The sequence below is a fragment of the Pteropus alecto genome, unplaced genomic scaffold (assembly GCF_000325575.1).
Source record: "Pteropus alecto unplaced genomic scaffold, ASM32557v1 scaffold161, whole genome shotgun sequence".
NCBI classification, from domain to species: Eukaryota; Metazoa; Chordata; class Mammalia; order Chiroptera; family Pteropodidae; genus Pteropus; species Pteropus alecto.
The window spans coordinates 7,318,642-7,342,297 of NW_006432943.1; the positions used below are offsets into that span (position 1 = coordinate 7,318,642).

At 36.5% G+C, this 23,656-nt stretch overlaps 1 protein-coding gene and 1 pseudogene across 1 annotated transcript in view; one reads left to right on the top strand and one right to left on the bottom strand.

Annotated features, from left to right (window-relative positions):
* MRPL1 (mitochondrial ribosomal protein L1) overlaps window positions 1-23,656 on the bottom strand; it is a 57,465-nt gene that overhangs the window by 24,582 nt on the left and 9,227 nt on the right. The window contains exons 3-6 of the mRNA XM_006907625.3: window positions 20,919-21,177; window positions 15,516-15,599; window positions 14,117-14,188; window positions 7,727-7,838 (exon numbers count right to left, since the gene is read on the bottom strand). Coding sequence (XP_006907687.1) covers window positions 7,727-7,838; window positions 14,117-14,188; window positions 15,516-15,599; window positions 20,919-21,177 — 527 coding nt within the window. The remainder of the gene's footprint in view (window positions 1-7,726; window positions 7,839-14,116; window positions 14,189-15,515; window positions 15,600-20,918; window positions 21,178-23,656) is intronic.
* On the top strand, window positions 14,321-14,439 carry LOC112476400 (annotated as a pseudogene).

Sequence of the window (23,656 nt, forward strand, 5' to 3'; positions counted from 1 at the left end):
ACAGTTGTTTTATGTGTTGATCTTGTACCATGTAACCCTACTAAATTCACTTTTTAGAATTCATTTAGAATATCTTAGAATTGTATCCTCTAGGAATAAAGGCTGTTTTTACTTCTTCCTTTCTAATATGTCTGCACTTTATTTCCCTGACTTGGTACAATGTTGAACATAAGGGGTGAGACCAGAGATCTTTGTCTTGTTCCTGATCTTAGTTAGAAAGCAATCACTCTTAATGGTCTCACCATTAAGAAGATTAGCTCTTGATTTTTCATAGACGTGCTTTGTCAACTTGAGAAAGTTCACTTCTATTCCTGGTATTCTGAGAGTTCTTATCATGAATGGGCATTAGATTTTATCAAATGCTTTCCCTATATTTACTATGATGATCTTAAGGTTTTGTTCATTATTCTGCTGACATGGTATATTATATTGATGTTCAGATCAACTTTGTATTCCTGGAATAAATTTCCTTGGTTAAGGTTTACTAATCTTTATACACATATATACATACTGCTGGATTCAATTTGCTAATACTTTGTTAAGGATTTTTGCTTCTGTGCTTATGAGGGATATTGATCTGTAGTTTCCTTGTGATGTCCTTGTCTAGCTTTGATAGCAGAGTAAAGCTGAGCTCATAAATGAGTTGGTAAGTGTTCCTTCCCCCACTAGTTTCTAAAAGATGCTCTAAAAAATTCATATTATTTCTGTCTTAAATGTGGGATAGAATTCACCAGGGAGAAGTTGTGTGGCCTGGAACTTTTTCATTGTCAGAAGTTGTAAATTACTAATTCAATTTCTTTACTTGATACAGATCTATTTAGATTTTCTATTTCTTCTGGACACTTTTGCTAATTTGTGTCTTTCAAAGAATTTGCCCATTTAAGTTGTCAACATTCATTGGCAGAAAGTTGTTCATAATACTGCCTTTATTATCTTTCGGTGTCTATGGGGTATGTACCGATGTCCCTTTCATTCCTGATCTTGATAAATTGTGTTCTCTCTCTTTTTAAAATCAGGCCAGCTGAAGTTTTATCAATTTTATCAATCTTTTCAGAGAATCACTTTTCCTTTCATTGCTTTTTTGTGTTGTTCGTCCTTTTTCTAGTTCATTGATTTCTGCTCTGATACTTATTGTCTTCCTTCTACTTACTTTGGGTTTAATTTGCTTTTTTTCTGAGTTCTTGAAGTAAAAGCTTAGAACAATAATTATAAAACTTTCGTTTTTAATTTAGACTTTAAAACTATAAATTTCCCTCTGCAGATTACAATGTGCACATTATTGCTTTAGTGGCATCCCAAATGTTTTGTGTTTTCATTGTCACTTAGTACAAGACATTTTCTAATTTTTCTTGTGATTTCTTCTTTGCTCTATCAGTTATCTAGAAATGGGTTGCTTAATTTTAATGTATTTGGAGATTTCTCATATTTCTTTTGGTTATTTACTGATTTCTGATTTAACTATGATTAGAAAACATACTCTGTATGATTTCAATCCTTTGCAACTTATTAAGACTTGCCTTATAACCCAGCAAATGGTCTAATCCAGTAAATGTTCCATGTATACTTAAATAGCACATATCAGACAACACTTATTGTTGAGTGAAGTGTTCTATAGATATCAATTAGGCCAAGCAGGTTGATAGTACTACTGTTCAAGTCTTTTATATCTTTACTGATATTCTATGTACATGTTCTATCAGTTACTGATAGAAGAATATTAAAATTTCTAACTATACTTGATGATTAGTCTATTTTTCCTTTCGATTCTGTCAGTTTTTGCTTCACGTATTTGTGGCTCTATTTTTAGGTGAGTATGTCCTTTTATTACTATAGGACATTCATCTTTTTCTCTTGTAAATTCCTTATCTTAAAAGTCTATTTTGTCTGGTATAAATATAGCCAATCCAACTCTCTAATGCTTACTGTACTCATGGTGTATCTTAATTCTTCATTTTACTTTCAGTTTATTTGTGTTTGAATATAAAGTGTGTCTCCTGCGGATAGTATTTAATTGGATTGCTTTTTCATTGTGTTATGATCTCTACCTTTTGGTTTAAGTGTTTATTCAATTTCCAATTAACCTAACTATTGATACAACTTGATTTAGGTCTTTATTTTAATATGTGTTTTCTATTTGTCTCATCTCATTTGTTCCTCTGTTCTTCCTTTACTGCCTTCTTTTGTTTTAAACAAAAAGTTTTTAGTATATCATTTTTATTCCTCTAGTTAGTTTGAAACTATATGTCTTTTTGTGTTTTTTATTTGCCCTAGAGATTACAATGTGCACATTTATTTATCAAAACTTACTTCATCTTAATACTGACTTGCTTCCAGGAAAACAATAAGTTTGTGCCATCTTATCTCCATTTTCCCTACCTTACCTCATGATATTATTATCATGCCCAAACCTTCTTCATCTCTTGTATCTCTATCTTTAAAACAGTATTCACTAGACCACTCAAGACAAAAATTAGGGAAACATTCTAGATTCCTCCCTTTTCCTTACCTCAACATCTAATCAATAACTCTTTTTAATTCTACCATATCCCACAACAGCCTTTCTCTCCTTGGTCATCAATGCCACTGCTCAGATTCTGTCCTTATTCATCTTTTACCTAGCCCACTACATTAGTCTCTTCACTGGTCTCTGTTCTGAACATTTCATCATTTTCGTCTAACCACTCTATCGCTTATACAAGCTCCTGCATATATTCCTTCTAATAAGCAAATCTTATATCACTCTTCTTAGCAATATTTTTCAATCCCTCCTTATCTGCATAGAGGATAACACCTAACCTCCATGGCATGGCACACAAAGCCCTCCATGATCTGGCCCACTGCCTATCACTGTCTAACCCCACTGCCCACCACTATCTGATAACACTATGTACCAAACGATAGAAAGCTACTTATAAATTCCTGAACGTAACTAGCTCTCTCATACTTTTGTGCATTAGCACAGGCCATTTCCTCTACCTGGAATGTTCTCCCCATGCATGTCAGGGGGAAAAAAAAAAAGCCTATTCATATTTAAATGCTCAACTGCTACTTTCTTCATATAATCTAATTCTACAAAATAGTTCCTCATTCCTCTAAGTACTTTGTACCTCTTCCACTGGTACACCTTCTGCATTTTAGTATAGCAGTTTGTTCTCATTTCTCTCACCTCTCAATTTTTATCTCCTTAAAGATGGGAACTATTTTTTCATCTTTTAATCCTCAGTATTAAGTGTAGGCATAGCAGGCATGCAATAATTATCTGTTTATTTAATAAATGAGTTATGAAGGTAAAAATGAAATATGAAGACATAAAAAAAAAATGAGATCTCCTAAAGTAATTACAGAGCATGAATAGTTACTTTAAGAATTATAGGAAATCAATAATAATAGAGGCTCATATATATTATAAACTTGTTATGTACCCAGTCTATGCTAAGCTCTTGCATACGTTATTACAAAAACACTATTGGAAGCATGAAACCCATTTTGTAGATGAATAAACAGAGACACAAAAATGTTAAAAAATTTGTTCAAGGCCACAGTGTGACAAAGCCAAGACTGAGAGAGGTATCTATGTTACCCGCTATTCTATTCTGTTTTTCCCTATAACCCAATATTAATATTCACTGCTATTTCTAGGGCTTTGCTATCCCTATTGCTATGTAATTACTCTCCTCTTTGCTCTGTGCTATTTTGTTAAACTTTTCTTTTTCTTCTTTCTGTTCCCTTTCTTTTCCTCTAAGTCCCTCTATTCAATTACCATAATGAACATAACCTGTACTAAACTATACTGTTGGGTATTTCACTCTGCTGTATCTTCTCTTTTCTTCTTTGCTAGCGAATAGTACAGGGTAGAAGTAGAATAGAAGCCAGGTAAGACAAAGAAGGAATAGTGAGAACAGAGGTAAGTTAAGATTATACAGTGTAAAATAAAGTTTCAAGAAACAAAGAAAACTAAGGACAAATCTTTAAATGCAGCAAATGAAAGGTCAGTGATTATTACTAAGAAGCAACATTTTAGCTGAATATGGGAGAGAATGATGTAAGGAAGAATAACACTTGGTAAGGAAATGGAGACAGCCAACCACTAAAGACCACTTGTTTGAAAAATTTGGTATGAAACAACAAAAAAGACTAAGATTGTAGCTAAAAAGGTTAGCTGAATCGAATGGACATTTTGGGGGTATGTGTTTTGTTTCCAGTTTATTTGTTCAACTAGAGAAATCTGAGCATGGTTAAATGCTCAGTTGAACCAGTTTGTCTACTGCAGAAAATGAAACTGTTAGCTCCGAGACAGCAAAGACCTTGCCTGCCTTGTTCACAGCCATCACAATTCAGGCTTGGTACAAAACAAATACTCAATACATATAATTATTCTAATCCAAAAAAATCTATAAATTGTAGATAGTCTTTAGTTGCAGCAATTTCTATCTTCTACCAACTGAATGCTACACTAAATGTGCATTCACTGTACAAATATTTGTTAAGCACCTACTATGTGCAGGTTCTATTCTAGGCACAGGAGAATACAGCAGTGGACAAAACCCAAAAAAAATGTCCTTACTCTAAAAGAAGGACTGAACACACACCCACAAATAAAAAATGTGAGATCCCAAAAGTGGTAAGCCCTAAAAAGAATATAAAAACACAATAATGAGATAATGTGATAATTGGAAGTGGCAGGTAATATTCTATATAGGATGGTCATGGAAGGCCTTTCTGTTTAGGTGATATTTGAATGAAAAAGTAGCCAGAAAAATAAGAAAAGAGCATTACAAACAAATAGGACAATGAGTCCAAAGACCTGAGAAGGGAAAATACTTAGTGTGTATGAAGAAGGGCAAGGAGGCCACTATGGCTGGAGTAAAGGAAATGAAGGAAAGAGTAATGGAACCAGCTGCAATATATCAATAATTTATCTATAACAATTATATCCACACCTAATTATCATTAGAATCTTTCACACAAAAATAGTTTTTAAACTAATACACAAGGAGTAAAAATTAAGAACAATTTCAAATTGATTACCTTGCAAAAATTCCATTTCAGCATTTTTCTTTATATAACCAGAGTTCTAACGATTTCAATAATGCAAGCAATGTGCTGAAGTACGGCATATCAGTCTATGAGTTAAAAATATTTCCTATTAGAGTTCAATAAATTTACATTCACTACTCTCAAATATAATACAACACCAAGTTCCTCACAAAAAGCAGTGTCCTACTCAGCGGATATGAATGCTCTTTGGACAGGTCTGCCAGAGTATTCTTTTAACAAGACTCCAACTGGAGCACTGATGCTCAATTCTAAGAGATGTATATTAAGAAAATAAATACACATTAGTGGGTCCAATTTCCTAAACATGTCTCTGTCCCATCTGCCAATAATTTAGCATGGTTTAAAAGACTTCAACTGTTTCCATCTATGCTAATAGGAACCTGATTCCATTAAGTCGAGATATTTTTCACAGTAGTAATTTTTAAGTAAATGCATAATATATAAGATTAAGAATAAATAAAATATCAACAAAATCTATCTACATTAGAGATGAAAGAATTTCAGAGGACACGTATTTTGGGGGGGAAAGCTAGTTTACAAGCAAAATGAAATCAAATTTCTTCTAAGAATTTTAAAAAGCAAGTTTTAAATGTCTTTTTTTCTTGAAATAAAAAATACTAAGAAAACAAGCCAAATATGCATTTGAAAAATAGAGAACTTGCCTACAGTTACATAAGCAATTAAACTAAAAAAAATCAAACAAATGAAGCTGCAGCATTAAACATGCTGCAAAAACGTGAACATTCAATCCAGCCAGGATGGTTACACCCACTCCCATTAGTAAAACAAAATGTAAGACAAAATGGGAAACTAATGAGCTCAGCTGCAGGGGCTTGTTTGTTGGTTTTTAAATTTCATCCATTTGCTCAAAATGTAATTTCTATTTTACCCTAAAGTCTTTTGTTGGATATAAGGAGAATCAAATGTTCCTAAACAAGAACCTGAATAAGCTCTGAAAATGCATAATACAAGCTTCATTTGTTCTAATGCACATCTGGTGTATCCTGTTTTAACATTTTTGACAGGTTAATCATTTGTCTTCATGTTTAAAGAACACAAATGTTTTGCTAGTACTGTTAAACAAATCATGTAGGGGTGAAAAGAAAAAGGTAGAGGAGAAAGGTCTGCCTGTTTTTTCAAGATGCTTTGTTAAGCAAATGGCGGGGACATACCTAGGTAACTTGACCCTGGTGTTTGGAAGGTATGATTCATTACAAAAGTAGAACTAGGGTAAAGCCATTAATACAAATAAACATTTTAAAGGGAAATTTTTCTTATTTGAAACAAAGAAGTTATTTGAAAACCTTTCAGACTAAAAACAACAGTGCCAAATTTTGAGATGAAAATGGTAAAACAAACAAACAAAAAAAACAAAAAAAACCCTCAAGGCTACGGAAAATGGAGGCCAAAAGGGTTACTCAGAGAATGGATAAAGAAGCAAAGGTGACAAAATTAACTTCTGTGAGAAACCAGTTCAGCATGCAAAGCAAGGAGGTAGCTAAATACAGAATATATTCAGTATCCGGTTTCATTTTAATTGACTATTTTTAGTATTGTTTGGTTTTGTTAATCTTGATTTTAATTAGAAAAAAATTATGAGAAATATTTTCATCAAATTAAACTGTAATTTGTGTTTAATTTTTAAAATAAATTTCAATTTCAAGTCTTACTTAGAAAAGACTATTAAGTCTGATTCCATGATAACAAATACTATATTGTAATGGAAATCCCTAGTAAAAAGTGCCAAACAGTCTGAGATCTAATAACGATGTGTTATTCAATGCAGGCCACCAAAAATAAACAAATAAAACTCTGGTACAACAAAAGAATTGGAGAGTACATATGAAATTGCTTCAACTACAGAACATGATCTATGATTCAGATAAGTGTTACTAGCTAACATGTATGAAGAATTTTAGCAGGATTTTTCAGCTCAGCTAGAGTTGAAATGTGAAGCCCAATCTACTAATACAATTTAAATATATCTATTCTGTTTATACTATAAAATTTTATTTGCAATAACACCTATCTATCGCAAATATCCAGAACCACCTAAAAGAAACTATGATGGCTTCATATATATGTTGAATGCTGACATAAACGAGCATAAACATTATTGATAAAGACATATAAAACAGTATGACGGCAACATACCTAGTAGGTAATACATTCCATTAATTTCAAGCTAAAATACAGCCTAAATATAAAGTATTATATAGTAACTAGGTTTTCAAATTATATTAGATTACCAATATCAGTTTCAAAGGAAAAAAAAAATCAAATATACATGTTCTTATATAACACAAAACTCAAATAGCAGGACATATTATTTTTTCTACATGTATATTAACAATTTTGTTTTCTAACTAAACATATATATTACAAAGTTTTTGATAGCATATTGAAATAATAGAAAGAATTCTCCCCTTTAAGACAAACTAGCACTTACAAAATGGTCATGAGGAAGTAAAATACAGCATAGGGAATAAAGTCAATAATACTGTAATAACTATGTATGGTGCCAAGTGGGCACTAGACTTATCAGAGGGATCATTTCATAAATTATAAAAAAGTCTAGCCATTATGCTGTATACTTGAAACTAACAAAATACTCAATACAAACTGTAATTTAAAAAACAACAAATTAAAGAAAAGAATACTCCCTTACTTCGAGTAAACTTTGGAAATCTTTTTTTCAGCTTCTTCTTTAATGGATTAAGCTCAGGCATTATTTCTGGAACAGCTACATAATAATCTGATTGAATTTCATCCTCCAAAATCTGATAATCAGAGAAAAGATACAAAAAGCTTTATCCTTCTGAAAATACAGTATAATACAATAATTTCCCTTATAATTTAGAAAACAGACATTAGGCATAAATCTTTAATTCAAATACAAAGATCGTATGAATACATTTACCAATTATGAAAACCTCTGGCAGCAAAACATTTTCTGATCTTTTTCTTTCTAAAAATAGCCACAGACACTTAAAAATATATATTTAATAGTTTTACTTTTTCCATGGGGTTATGTTAGGCAAAAGTATTATAAGCTAGAACATAAAATTGATGTGTATGCGGCTCATAATCCCACAAAGCTGTATTCATATGTCCATTAAAAATAAACATGCTGAAAATTTTGCAAGAGATATGTAAAATTAATAACCACTAGCTGCCAAATTAGTAGCAAATACAACGCCTTCCTAAATTTAGAACATTGAAAGAACTGAATCTATAATTATTTTCACAAAGAACTGAAACTAAAATTCTCAAAATAATGAACTGTAAAAGTTCACTTATAGTTTATTTTACAGACTCTAATTCCATTCTAAGAACAAAGAGAATACCAATTTTTAAAGACATTTTAAATTAATTCAGGCAAGCACCCAAAATAATTATACTACTACAATACACTCCATTTAAAAATTTAGTTGGTTATAAAATGAAAGAGCTTTGTAGAACAATATTGCCTGGGCAAAACATATTTTACAATGATTCTTTTTGCTTACCACAATATATTATTCAAACCCTTGGTTTGGGAAACCTAAAAACTTTAACTCTGGCCAAATTAGGCTGTGATTCTGAAATTTTATCTTCCTGTTACTATTCTTTCTTACAAATTCTTTACTCCTTAGATAACAAAATGTTTCACTTAACAATAACAACTTGCATTAAATGAGCACTTACCGCATGCCAAGGATTTAGCTAAATATTTTACATGGTTTAGGTTTATCCAGTTTTTATAATAATTTTGTAAAAGCAAAATTATTTTAAAATCCCTTAGAAGCAAGCATACTTGTGACGGTTCAAAATAAAGGAAAATGAATTTAGTAAATAAATATCTTATCTAAGAAATGACTAAAAGTTCAGTAAATTTATCCTATCTCCACCTATTATAAGCACTAAGTAAAACAGTATTTAATTAAAAAATACAAGAATGTGTAAAAAAAATTGCAGCCAAGGTACTATTTATAAAACTGTATTGAATTTACCTCACAATCTGAATACCTTCTAAAAATAACATGGATGAGTATTAAAAGATACCTGGGAGTAACTTGCAATAATATACTGGTTATGATGCTTTATATAGGTGGCATTTTCTCTTCTATTAATAGATCATTCCTGGGCACCTAAAGAGTAATTTTGTATCTGTAGTATTTTATTTACCAAACAATTTCAAAATGTACTTGGTTTCCTTATTTGGGTAACTTTTAAAATTTGTTTTATTTAATGAACTTAGTACTGCAGAACACTTTCTGCTTCTTTATCATTACTTTCTTGAGAAGTAACTCCTCAACATTTAAAGAGTGGAGGTATCTATTTAAACTCCATCGTTGCTATGACAGTTCTACAACATACTCTCACACCTACAGGAAGAAAACAGATGGAATGCAGTACACAAGTTCAATAAGAATAGTTCTCTGATTGCAGAGACCAAGTGTAGGTCCCAAGCCTGGCTGGTCCCAGGTCTGGCTGTGATTCAGGTTTGTGACTAGGAATAGGACCCCAGATTTAGAATGTTACATTAGTGTAGTAGGGTGCCTGAGCCTAAAATATGTAAACAGAATTCAGCTTATGGTATCACGCATGTGTGGCTGAATGCCATTATTGTACTCTGATATGTGTGGAGCCATGTGGTCCCTTGGGGAGTAGAAGGGGAGCACAAGAAGGGGAGAAATGCATGCAATATCACGCTCCCCACAACAGAACTGCACTCCCCGCAACGGAACTGCACTCCCCACAATAAAGTTGGTGCCTGCCGTTTCATTCTCACGTCGGCCTCTTGTGCATTCCTCCAATTGAGTGTCTCACCATCAAAACCTTCCTTTCTCAATCAGCTGTCTGCTGACACTTGGCGTAGTTGGCGGGATGACAAGGTGAGTATAGCTCCCAGCACTCCAGATGGCCCCCAGGTGAAGGAGACCCGAGTGGAGGACGTGTGGCCCCCCGCCTCCCAGTGGTATTCCGTGGCCGCATATCTGGCTACATGGACACCCCCGGAAGATTGGGATGAAGTGAAACCTTGTCCAGAGGATGTCCGGAAAGCCCTGGAGATGCTGGAGCCAAATGTCCCGACAGTACCGGGAGGAAGTGGGTCAGGTGGCCTGGATATTCCTGGTGGTGCTGTGGCAGGCGAGCCTGGAGGTTCAGGATCAGGCTCAGAGGGTACAGTAGCTACAACGCCACAACAAAGCTCTGGAAAAGCAGCTGACGGCAGCAGAACATATGCTGCAGGGTCCTGACGGGTCACTGCCATCATCTGGGTCTGGGAGCCTACCGGCGGTACTACAGCAGGTGCAGCTGATGATATGGCAGCAGGCTGAAGTGGAACAGCCATTGGCCCCCGGCAGGAAGGGCGGAGATGGCCAACTGATGGCGCCCCCCCAGGTTAAAAAGCAAACCACTTGATCTAGTACATCCCCACCAAACTCCGGGGCCTTACAAAACAGGTATGGCAGAGAACCAGAGAGATGGTTCTGGGGTGGCTGCTGTGGCTGTAGGATGACGGGGCCAAAAGGACTGAATTATCTCTGGAAGAGATGGCTCAGCTGGCCTCTGTAACAGTGATACCGTCCCTCAGGCAGGCCTCCAGAATGTGGCGTGTAAGGCATGAGGTGCTGTTTAACTGGCTCATGTCCTCTGCCCAGACTGTGGGCCGACCCGGGGGAGCTGCCAGAGACAGTGAGCAGATGGACCACGTACTTAGATCTGGTCCAGATAATTCAAGAAATGGGCATGCAACGGATGATGTTCTGTGCCCAGTAAACAAGCCCTGATGAAGAGGTATTTACAACCTGTATGAAGGACTTGATTTTGACTTTTGGCCCCATGGCGGCTCTGCTGGCCCCTTAGGTGGATAGGCGGATCCACAAGGTGACTTCCACTATGGCTAGGTTGGGGGATGTGGAAGTGAAACACAAGGAGCATTCCACCCAAGTGCACGCCCTACTGCCCGCAGCACTTCCAGATCAGCCAGTGCATGGACGGAGGTGTGGCCAAAAAGCGGGCGCAGAGCAGCGCCCAAGCTGTTAGGCTATGAGAGTGAGCTGCAGGCAAATGCAGTTTGATCTCCTCGCAGCAGGGGTCGCTGCAGAAAAGATTGAGCTGCAACCTAATGAAGTGCTGCTGGCGCTGTGGAATCAACTGTGCCCTGACTAACAATTCACTCCTATTCCCAGGAAAGCCAAACCCATGAGGTACGGCTGGCCGATTATCTCCCTGATTAGGGATTCGGCCAGGGCACCCGGTTGGCGGGGGAGCCGGTTGACCCGAGGTTGTGGGAGCTAAATAAGGTTATGCTGCCCCTGTATGTTGCCGTGCCAAACATCACGTACATCATGGACCGGCTGTCACAAGAACTTGGACGATACCATTATGTGGTAGACTTGGCAAATGCCTTTTTCTCTAGCCCTACCTTGTACCATGGTCTCGTGGCTCAAGATTTAGTCACATGGAAACAACCGCCCGTAGTGCACTTGTATCATTACATTGATGATATAATGGTAATCCCTGATTCTCTTACAGAACTAGAAGAAGCTGCGACCAGCCTGCGAGAAGTTCTCATCAACTGGGGTGGGGCAGTCAACAAGGACAAGGTTCAGGGACCTGGGTTCTCTGTCAAATTCTTGGGAGTTGTCTGGTTGGGTAAGACAAAAGTAATGCCAGAGGCAGTGATTGATAAGATAAAGGCATATCCCCAACCTGAGACCGTGAAGTAGCTCTAAACCTATTTGGGACTGCTGAGGTTTTAGAGAGTGTTCATCCTCCATTTGGCCTTCTTGATGCAATCCCTGCACTGTCTAGTGTGATGGGGTGCCCAATGGGATTGGACCCCCGAGATGAGGAGGCCTTTAAGGCTACAAAGCAAGCTGTAGCACAAGCCCAAACTCTACGCGTAACAGATCCAGCCCTCACATTCTGCTTACGGTGCAGGTGGATGATATAGGGTTTGGATGGGGCTTGTGGCAGAAGCACACTTCCCAGAAGGTACTGATAGGCTTCTGGTCCCAAATGTGGAAAAGCACGGAAGCACGGCATTCTCTGATAGAGAAACAACTGGCTGCCATGTATGCAGCCCTCTGGCCAATGAGGCCATCAATATCCCTAATCTCATAATCATGCAATCCACGTACCCTGTGGAAGGGTGGCTGTGGTTAACTTAGGGAAGACTCCCTGTATGGGAATTGCACAGACCCCACACTGTCCAAGTGGAGGGATGTACCTGGGGCAGCGGGCACAGTTCTCTGCAAGCCCCCAGTCAGGTTAACTGTACCCCCTATTGGGACCGTGCAGTTCCAAGCAGAGCTCTTGGTGGAGGTTGCTGAGATGGGAGACATACCGAGTCCCTATGTAAAAAATTGGACTCCCATCCCTGAGGATGCCTGGTACACAGATGGCTTGTACCGTGAAATGGGGGCTATTGTTGACATGGGCACAAGCACAAGTTGCCGTGTCACAATGCCCCTGGTGTGCTGAGCAGCACCCAGAGAGATGGAGGATAAAGAGAACCCTGGGGGATGATGCCTTGTGGGGCTAAGCCACTTCAGGAATGTCAAGTAGATTGTGGGCTCAAGTTAGCGCCCTCCAGGCCAGATCCTGTGTTGTAACTCTGTAGGGATGGAGTGTAGGTCCCAGGTCTGACTGTGATCCAGGCTTATGGCTAGGAATAGGATCCCGGATTTAAAATGTTACATTAGTGTAGCAGGGCACTTGCGCTTAAAATATGTAAACACAGTTCAACTTATGCTATCACGCATGTGTGGCTGAAAGCCACTATTGAGCTCTGATATGCGTAGAGCCATGCAGTCTCCTGGGGAGCAGAAGGGGAGCACAAGAAGTGCATACGATATGACGCTCCCCGCAATAGAACTGTGGTCCCCACAATAAAGTTGGTGCCCGCTGTTTCATTCTCACGTTGGCCTCTTATGTATTCTTCCAACTGGGCGTCTCACCATCGAAACCTTCTCTTCTCAATCAGCTCGGCGCCGACACCAAGCTGTACTCTCAAATTCCAAAGAATTTGTAATATTGTTTATTTTTACAATTAAAATAATTTTATTAAGATTCATGATACATCAGAAAGAATTGGAAACCATTCTCTAATTCTGACCTAGAATCGGTATGAAAGCATAATCTCTTTATGTTCCCCATTAGTTCTGCTCGCAAAAATCATTCTGGAGACACTACTTAAAAATCCAGAATCCATAACAAATTTAGAGTACTACTATGGTAGAAAAAAAAAAAACTTCTCCCAAATAAAAATCTTGATATGGTACAAAAGATAAGTTTTCAAATCACTTTTTCCTGTTCTTAAAAAAAAAGAAAGTACTTCACAGTCTAAATGATTAAACTTGAAAAAGATTTTAGAGAATATTAAGAAAAATCTTTCATATTTTTAGAAATAATTCCCAAAATTCAACAGACATGCCTCTTCTTCCACCTATTAAAAAAAAAAAAATGTCCTCTTTCAAATGAGCTCCACAAATTCTTCGTTATTTTTTCAAGGCAGGCTACATAATAATTTGTTGCCTCCATGCTGAACCTATGCCACACTGAACTGAAGGGCGGGAGGTGAAAAGGTGGGATATGAAAAGAATAACCAAAAGTACTGTATTACAGAGGTCAGATACTACCCTTTGTGATCTATTAATCACAATTTTTACTCCAAAAAGGCAAAACAAATATTTGATCTTTAAAACATGAATAGAGATATACATGTGTGCTACTTTTTGGATTTTATTTTAAATCTCACATTCAAGACCATTAGGACTCATTTTGCCCCTTCCAGTCAACCCACAAAATTCTCATAAAAATATAGAAATGAAGGAAAAAACACTATAAGTCGAGCATAATTAATATCAAACCATTTAGACAGTTTTTTTAGTTTCATTTTGATATGCAAAAGAGTAAGAAATTTTTCCCATGTTCTATAAAGCCCTACTAACCAACTATCAAAAGATATGAGCATATTGGTTTTGGTCCACATGTAATAAATCAATGGATGGCAAAGACAACAGAACAATTTCTATAACTAATGAATATGTAAAGAACTTTGTACCTTCTGAATCAGATTAGTTCCTCCTGCAAATGCAGCTCCATTTTCTTCCGCTATTTTAATTTCTGATGCATTCTACCAAGATATAATAGTTTGAACATCAATCTTTAAACAAATTCAGTCTGCTTTCAAGTATTTTAATAGGCAGAAATAATATTACAGTTCAAAATAAAAAGTGTGGTTTTTACTTTTAACTGAAAATGCACTGTCTATGGCCATGCCACCCTGAACAAGCCCGATCTCATCTGATCTCGAAAGCTAAGCAGGGTTTGGCCTAGTTAGTACCTGGATGGGAGACCACCTAGGAAAATCAGGTGCTGTAGGAGTAAAAAATAAAAAATAAGGGATTGTAAGCTGACAAGGTTCTTGCAATCTGTGAGGTCAAATAAGGGTTGCCTCGCCTGAATGAATGAATGAATGAATGAATGAATGAAAATATCAATTTTCAATTAAATGCATCAGAAATACAGCATTCAGAACAAGTTTAGCTTGTAGGTGATTGAGGTGTTTATTGTAACATGAGGAAATGGCATTGTAACATCAAAATGGCATTCAGAACTTACTGATTGGTTCAACCTAACTTTCAATGCCATCAATACAACATCTTCCAAAACTAAAAGTTTAAGATATATTTAGTTTTGCTAACTTAAATGGAGACATTTTATCAAACCAATCTGGAAAAAGATTTTTAATTTAAGAAAGAATAGAACCAAAATTTATTCTGTTGTCTGAAAACTCAGAAGAAATATACATAGTATTAGTTATTTTCTTTCTCTATGTTCCATTTATACCATTTGGTTTCACTGTGAAAATATATCACTCATAGTTATTCAAGTTTTGTGGCATTCCAACAGCTATATTCTCTACTTTTCTGGAAAAAAAAGTAAAAATTTCTTCCTTGAAAATGAAGCACATGGAGGAGAATCAAAATACTTTACAAAACGAATTCATAAACACATTATAAACAAATACTATTGTTACTATATTTGTTATAGCCTTGACTTTAACTTTCCAGACTGAATATTTTTAAAACTGTGCTTTCTATGTCTTCACACCATTAAGTAGACCCTTTGCTTTAAAATAATTTTACTGTTGTTGTCTGAGAAGAGGAGTTTAAGCAGGAAGCAGGAGCTACGAGGATAAATTCTATGCTTCAGTTTCTTGTGAGAAACAATGTGGTAGATTAGTAATGATGAAGTTAATGTTCTAGTTTAGCTCTTTCTCACACTAATGACATAACCTCAAATGAGTCATCTTACTGCTTTGAGCTACCAATGGGAAAAATAAGACGAGGTTAATGCCAGAATTTTCTCTAACTCTACGCATTCAGTTATTCTAATCATTGGTTAATGTGACATGTAAAAAAATTAAATGATAGAAAAAGTTGATAAAGGTTACTCACCCCTGTAAATACAGCAACTTTATTAATTTCTGAAGTAAATGGGTATGGAAAACTAAGAACACTGGCAAATGGCTCCACTTTTTTCTAAATACACAACAACAGAAAAATAATTATGAAAAGTTCATTCATCTTTTCTGTATCTCTCACATCTATAAGTAACAGAACTGACATGTTTTGTTTTTAATATTTTAATTCTACTACATGTCCTCTCATTAATCCAGAACTATTCACTGATTATAATTTAAGGCATAAGAAATTATACTTCTTTTGTAAGAAACCATAATGAAAATCTAAATCTCTTTCCAGCTGCATACTCCCATGGCACTTGGCTTCTAGCCTTCCATCACTCAATCACAGTCTCAAATATATTAAAAGATGTGTTTGCATATTTCTATCCTCCCCAGCACCTAGTACAATGTTTTCCATATGATAGATGCCAATAAATGTTTGTTTGCCATCTTGAATTAAATTCAAAAGAAATTAAAATAACAATTTTTTAACACCATCAAGGAGGACATGAATGCAACTGTGCATACTGAATAGACAATATCCAACTGATCTGCTCAGTAGGTTACCCCTAATCTCCATCTTTCCCTCTAAACAGAATGCCAAGCCTAAAGGGCTCTTCTTCTGAGTAAGTCTACTTTGAAACAACCTAAATCACTTTCAGATATATCTGAGAAGTCAACTGAAAAATCCAAAATAAACAGTGTATGCATTTGAGGCACCCTAATTAGGTTGGATATTCTACAAGGCCTCAGAACTATTTTGTTCAGTCATTTGGTCAAGGCCCTGTATAGGCCTGTGACTAGGAGCTTTAGGAAGAATTCACATGGAAACAAGTTCTAGGTCTAGTTTTGGTGTAGTTTTAAGATCTGGAAGTAAGAGAAAAGGGGTTGTTCCCTAACTAAAATTTTGTTTTTAAAAAAACTTTGAGTAAAGATAACCTCCTGAGGACTTTTTTTCAGGCAAGAAGGCGCAAACTCTTAAGTACACTTTATATCAGACATGCAACTCAGCTTTATTTACTGGCATTCCTTAGCCTTAACATGTCACAACTGCTTTCAGTAAATTTCTCAATGGCAAGCAATCATAATAATAACATCCCCTGGGGAATACTGGCTTGTTGTGCAAGCCCTCTATAAAGAACAAAAAATATCTTAGGAAGACAACAGTACTCTTTCAATGTTATTAGTTTATCAGGGGATTCCATTTATGAAATGAAACTTGTGGTCCTACAAGACTTCTTTATGAACTACTTTAATGGTTGACTGAAAAAATGATCATCTTAGATACATTTTTTAAATAAATGAACTTATAGTAACACTGATATAAAATAAAATTACAACAGAACTAAGAAATGAGACAGATCTTGGTTCAAATCCTAACTCTATTTCTACTCTGAACTTGAGCAAGATACTTCATTTTTGGTGTCTTAGGTTCTTCTTCTGACATTATTATAGGATTAAATAAGAAAATGCATGCAAAGCATTTAGCATTTTGGCTGGTACATGAAAAAGTTTCCAGTAGATGTTTATTATTATTAAACATCTACCAAGTCCTTTACATGTATTATCTCATTTAATCTTTGCTATAACCATATGAACTAAACATTTTATCTCCCTTATAAAGAGATGAAAACAATAGATCTGAAGAGGTTAAACTAGAAGTCCAAAGTCGTAAAGCAAATTAGTGGTGACATCAGGATTCTGGCCTGTACTGTAATCTGACTCTAGGGTCCATGCTCTTTAGCACTGCTATACTACCCTCCTCCTACATGCTCAATTTTATTGTTATTGTTGAGGTCATTCAATTGTATTAAAAAACTTTGCCTTCTGTTTTAACCAAAAAGACATCCTCAGAATAAAATTAAAATATTTCCAAGAAAATGAGATTGTTTAAGTGAGAAGCTTATAAAATTTAGAGCTATATTGACCTCGATTCTAATCTAATGTTGTTCCTACTTTTAGAACTGTATAAACAAACATCTTCCATGGAATTGCAGTATATAAACAGATAAAGCAGAGAGGTTCCGGTTGAAGAGAGGGGTTTAGCCCCAACCCATGCAAACTTAGTCTCAAGCCAGGACTTTAAGGAAACATTTGAAGGCCACTGAGCTAATCCAAAATTCTCACTTACAGAGAAAAAAACATAACACCCAGACAGCTTAAAAAATTTTTCAAAGTTACAGTAATGTCTCAATTAACTTTAATACTACTTCATTGAAAATTGATTGAGAGTTGCCTGAAGTCCAGCTAAACAGAAGTCCTACAACTGGGCACAACCCAAGAGGCCACCTCAAGACCACTAGGAGGGGCAGAGATGCGAAACTGGGCTGGTCGCACACCACGTGTGGTGGTCAAAAATTGGGAGAAATATCTCAATTTCAGAGATCGCCCTAGAGAAGCAAGGGGCCCCACCCCAACACCAGGCTCCTCCCCAGCCCGAGGTTCCAGTTCCAGGAAGAGAAATCCCCACAATTTCTGACTGTGAAAACCAGTGGAGAGTGTGGCTAAGTCAGAGGGAGGTCGGCTGGAGTCCCAGGAGTTCCTCATAAAGGGCCCATGCATGGACTTACTTGCTGGTGGACTCCTGTGCTCTGAGCTCTAGTGCTGGGACAGCAGCTTGAAAGATGCCAGGGACACCCAGGGAGGAACCGAAATGTCTGGCTTCAGGGCAAGGGCTGGAGGGGCAGCTTTCTCTCAGACAAAAGTACTGGCAGAATCCATTGTTTCTTGGTTGAGCCCTTGCAGCTCCCAGAGTGAAGACTCAGGCAGCCACCATACCTGAGTCTCCATCAACCTGTCTAAGTCCAGTTGCATGGCCCTGGTGATTTTCTGAGACCTCACCCCAACCCACCCAACTTGCAGCCCATCCAAGCCACTGCCGGTGGCTTTTTTTATACGCATGGCCCGTCTTGGCTCATGCTGTGAATTTTCCTAAAACTTTTCAAAGGTTCACAAAACCTAAATACTGCCAGATACTAGCAGTATCTGGCCTCAGTGTACCCATTGCCTTTCTCATACCTCTGGCTGAGTGGCCCCAAGCCAGCACTAGCAACAACCTTCCTCGGTTCAGGGATCAGCCTCTCAAAGCACCTCCAAGCCTAGCACAGATGGCAGCCATCTGCAGATTGCTTGAGGACTCTTGCCAGGTGGCCCCAGGCAGGGAACAGGCTGTATAGCTGGAGCCTGTCCCAGGAGGTCTCAGGCCAACACACCTACTAGCTGCCTTTAGACTGAACTGGAGCACCAACGAGGACTGCATCCGAGGACGACAAACCCAAAGGGCAGAGTGGGCAGGCACCAGAGCCCTGCTAAAGTGAATCCGGTTCCATAGGGTCAGCCCCTCACTGGCCAGTTCTCACAGCCAATCAGCCCAACGATCAATATCCACTGATATGCAAACAGCAACCAAAGCTCAACTACAACAAGAGGGCACACACAACCCAAACAAGAGATGCACCTGAGGAACACAGCCCAGGTGACCAGGAAAGACTGCGCCACTGGGCCCCAAAGAAACTACTACATAAGCCCACTTACTAAGAAAGGAATTGAAAACCTGTTTGAAGAAATAATGACTGAAAACTTCCCTAATTTGGCAATGGAAATAGACATACAAGCCCAGGAAGCACAGGGAGTCCCAAATAAGATGAACCAAAGAGCGCAGCACCAAGACACATCATCATTAAAATGTCAAAGGTTAAAGACAAAGAGAAATCTTAAAAGCAGCATGAGAAAAGCAATTAGTTACCTCCAAGGGAGCTCCCATAAGACTATCAGCTGATTTCTCAACAGAAACCTTGCAGACCAGAGGGACTGGCAGGAAATATTCAAAGTGATGAAAAGCAATAGCCTACGACCAAGACTACTCTACACAGCAAGGCCATTATTTAGAATCGAAGAAGAGATAAAGAGCTTCTCAGACAAGAAAAAGCAAAAGGAGTTCATCGCCACCAACCAGTATTACAGGAAAAGTTATAGAGACTTATTTCAAAAGAAGAAAACAGATCAAAAATATAAATAATAAAATGGCAATAACTACATATCTAACATCAATTACTTTAAATGTAAATGGATTAAATGCTTCAATCAAAAGATAGGGTGGAGAATGAATAAGAAAACAAGACCCTTATATATGCTGCCTACAATAGACTCACTTCAAATCAAAAGACATACATAGACTGAAAGTAAAGGGACAGAAAAAGGTATTTCATGAAAATGGAAATAAACAACAACAAAAAAGCTGGGGTAGCAATACTTATACCAGACATAATAGACTTTAAAACAAAGGTTATAACAAGAGACAAAGAAGAACCCAGTATTCCCACTTCTGGGTATTTATCAGAACAAACCCAAAGTACTACTTTGCAAAGACATGTGAATCCAATTTATGTACATTGCAGCATTATTTACAATAGCCAAGATATGGGGGCAACCTGGCTGTCCAGCAATGGATGAATAGATAAAGAACAGATGGTATATATTCACAAAGGAATATGACTCAGTCACAAAAAAAAAGAATGAAATCTTGCTATCTGCAACAACATAGATGGACCTAGATGGTATTATGCTGAATGGATAAGTCAAAGAAAGACAAATGCCATATGATTTCACTTACATGTGGAATCTAAAGAAAATAAACAAATAAAACAAATAAATTCATAGATACAGAAAACATTTTTATGCCAGATGGGATGGGGGTTGGGTGTGAATGAAAAAAGAGAAGGCATTAATAAGTAGAAATTGGCTGTTACAAAATAGTCATGAGGATGTAAAGTAAGCATAAGGAATATAGTCAATGATATTTTAATAACTATGTATGGTGTCATATGGGTACTAGATTTACCAGGGTAATCACTTCAAAATTTATATAAATGTTGTATAAATCACCATATTGGACACTAATATAATAGTGTATGCCAACTATAATTGAAAAAATTTATAATTATTTAAAAAAAAAGAAAGAAAATGTATAACAGTGATTTTCTGGTGAATAGGAGATACATGTTCATCAACTATGCAGAGTATGCTTAACATTATATTTTATATTTGGAAAATTTAAAAAACAAACATTTTCATGCTAAAGTCCAGACATTGGACACTAATATGATAGTGTATGCCAACTACAATTGAAAAAATTTATAATTATTTAAAAAAAAAGAAAGAAAATGTATAACAGTGATTTTCTGGTGAATAGGAGATACATGTTCATCAACTATGCAGAGTATGCTTAACATTATATTTTATATTTGGAAAATTTAAAAAACAAACATTTTCATGCTAAAGTCCAGAAAGAGCACCAGATTTTCCAAATAGGAGGCAAGAATTTAAAAAAATTAACAAATAGCAATTCAAACAGCCAGTGTTCACAAATAAATTTATTTTAATCAAATCTACATACCTTCTTTCCCAGTGCTATATCCAATGTCAAATCAAGATAAACACCTTGCTTTGGATTTGTAAAGTCCAGAATTTGAAATTTCTTAAGTAAGTGAATAGCTTTCTCCATCTCGTATATCTGCCTTGGATATAGGCGTTTTAAGTAAACATCATCCTCAGGTTCACCTTCCATAAAGGGATATGACTTTATTTTTTCTATCTCATCTTTTTTGTCATCCAATGCTTTTTCTTTGGCACCTTTTTTTGTTTTCTTTGCAGGCCTTGAAAAAAAAATAAATTCAAAATCAGTTATCTCAATATATAATCCAAAAGACTTTTGAAAAGCCAATGTACAGAAGACAGAAAAAATAACAAAAGATAGTTTATTTTAATTCAAAAGCATGGAATGCTTTATAGTTTTTCTAGTTCAACAAATATTAAGTGAACTTTTATACTATTTGCAGTTGATGCAAAGTTCTGCTGTCCAGAAATTTAAGAGGAGGACAGGAACGGACATGCAAACAGGTCATTTCAATATAATTTGTTAAGTACTGTAAGAGTGTTATTGGGGAGGTGGAGAATGAACATTTGACCCAGCATCGGAGGCTAAGAAGAGGTACTGGAAGAGATTACTCAAAGGCAATTCTTAAACAATAAAGAAGAATTAGTCCAGGTATATTACCCAAGAGAAACGAAAACACATGACTACACAAAAACTTGTACACGAATGTTCATAATAGCATTACTGGTCATAGTCAAAAAGTAAAAAGAACCCAGATGTCCATCAACTGATGAATGAATACATAAAATATGGTCTATCCAAAAAATGGCATATTAATCAGCAATGAAAAGGAATGAAGCGCTGATAACTGCTACAGTATGTATAAACCTTAAAAACATTAAGCTAAGTTAAAAAAAGTCATAAAACACCACATATTGTATGATTCCATGTATACAAAATATCAAGAATGGGAAAATCAACAAAGATGAAAGTAGATTTAGTGGTTATCTAGGACTAGGGGGAGGAGATTAGAGAAATGAGGAGTGACTGCCAATGGGTATGGGTTTTTTGGGGGTAGATAATAAAAATGTTCAAAACTGACTTGGTGATATTTGCACAATTCTGTGAATATACTAAAAACCACTGAACTGTATACTTTAAATGGGTGAATTATATATGTAAATTACATCTCAATAGGCTATTATTTAAAAAAAAAAAAAAACAGCATTAGCCAGGCAAAGAAACAACGTAATAAAAGTACTGAAGCACGAAATAGAATGGCACACAAAGGGAGCATATTATAAGTTCTAACTGACTAGAGCAGGGGTTGGCAAACTTTTTCTGTAAAGGATCAGATGGCAAATATTTTATGATCTCTCATCTCAATGACTCAACTCTGCTGCTGTAATGTAAAAGCAGCCATAGACAATATTAAAAAAATGAGTGTAGCTGTGTTCCAATAAAACTTTATTTATGAACACTGGTTTAAATTTTACAATTTTCATGTGTTACAAAACACTGTTCTTTATTTTTTTCCCAGTCATTTAAGGATGTAAAAATCATTTTTAGCTCATGAACCACTGGCCATATTTTGCTGACTCTTAAACTAAAGAGTAAAGCAATAGACAGGAAACAGCAGATGAGGCTGATGAATCCAGATCACAGAGGGCATCCTCTAGAGACAATGAGAAGCCAATGAACAGGAGTGGCATCTGTATTTCAAGCTGCAATATAAGGGATGGATTTGAAGGAAACTAGATTAGAGACAATTAAGAGTCTATTCTCTCTCTTTCTTCTCAAAGAGATATGAAAGCCTGAACCAGAACAGTGATTGCAATAGGCTGGAGAAAATGAGAGCTTAGAAAGATGTTTACAAGGTAAATATTAAATATAGGTAAAAGGGACAGAGAAGACTCTAGAATACTTCTTAGGTTTCTGGCTTGGGCCACTCAGCATAAAGTAGTAACATTAACTAGGACCAGAAATAAAGAAAGCGAAAGAGAGATATAGCCAGAGATGAGTTCAGTTTGGGGCAATACAGAGTTTGAGTGTGGGGTTAATTGCATCATTGGCCCCAATTCTTTATCCTCTGTTAACCTAAAAATAAAAGACCAATGTGAGAAGCAACAAGCATTTATTTGGGATCCAAACAGGTATCCTGGAAATACTGACCCATGAAGAAACCCAAATAGTGTTCCAATTAGGAGGTAAAAGCAAAGGGTATTCATGAGAAAGGGAAGGGGAACAATTACATCAATTAAATCATCAACAATATCAATAGAAGTAACTAGGGAGGAGGCAAAAGAACTAAAGTGTTAAATCAAGCTATATTCAGAGACTGCAATATGCTGATCAGCCCTGTGGCCAGAACATGAGGAAACCTGCAGAACAAAGGAAGATTTCCGCTGAGATTGCTACCATTTACCCACACTGGGAGAGAAAACAGGAAAACAGAGTCTTTAAGTCATGCCCTACACAAAATAAAATCATTCATTCCCTCTGGCTAAAACCATGGGGAACCTATGGATCAAAGGCTGGGAACTGCCAGCTGGCCTTTCATGCTACATATTCTTACCTTTTCTTGCTATATACTCATCCTTTCTCACTGTATGACCATATCAAAGGAAAATGGGTAAACAAAGTCTTTAAATTGTAATTAACAGAAACTAAAATGATATATAAACTCAATTCCTCGAACACTTGGGGTCCCTCTCGGTGTTTTTTTCTCTGTTCTTCTCACTGTCTGTCTCTCTCTGTCC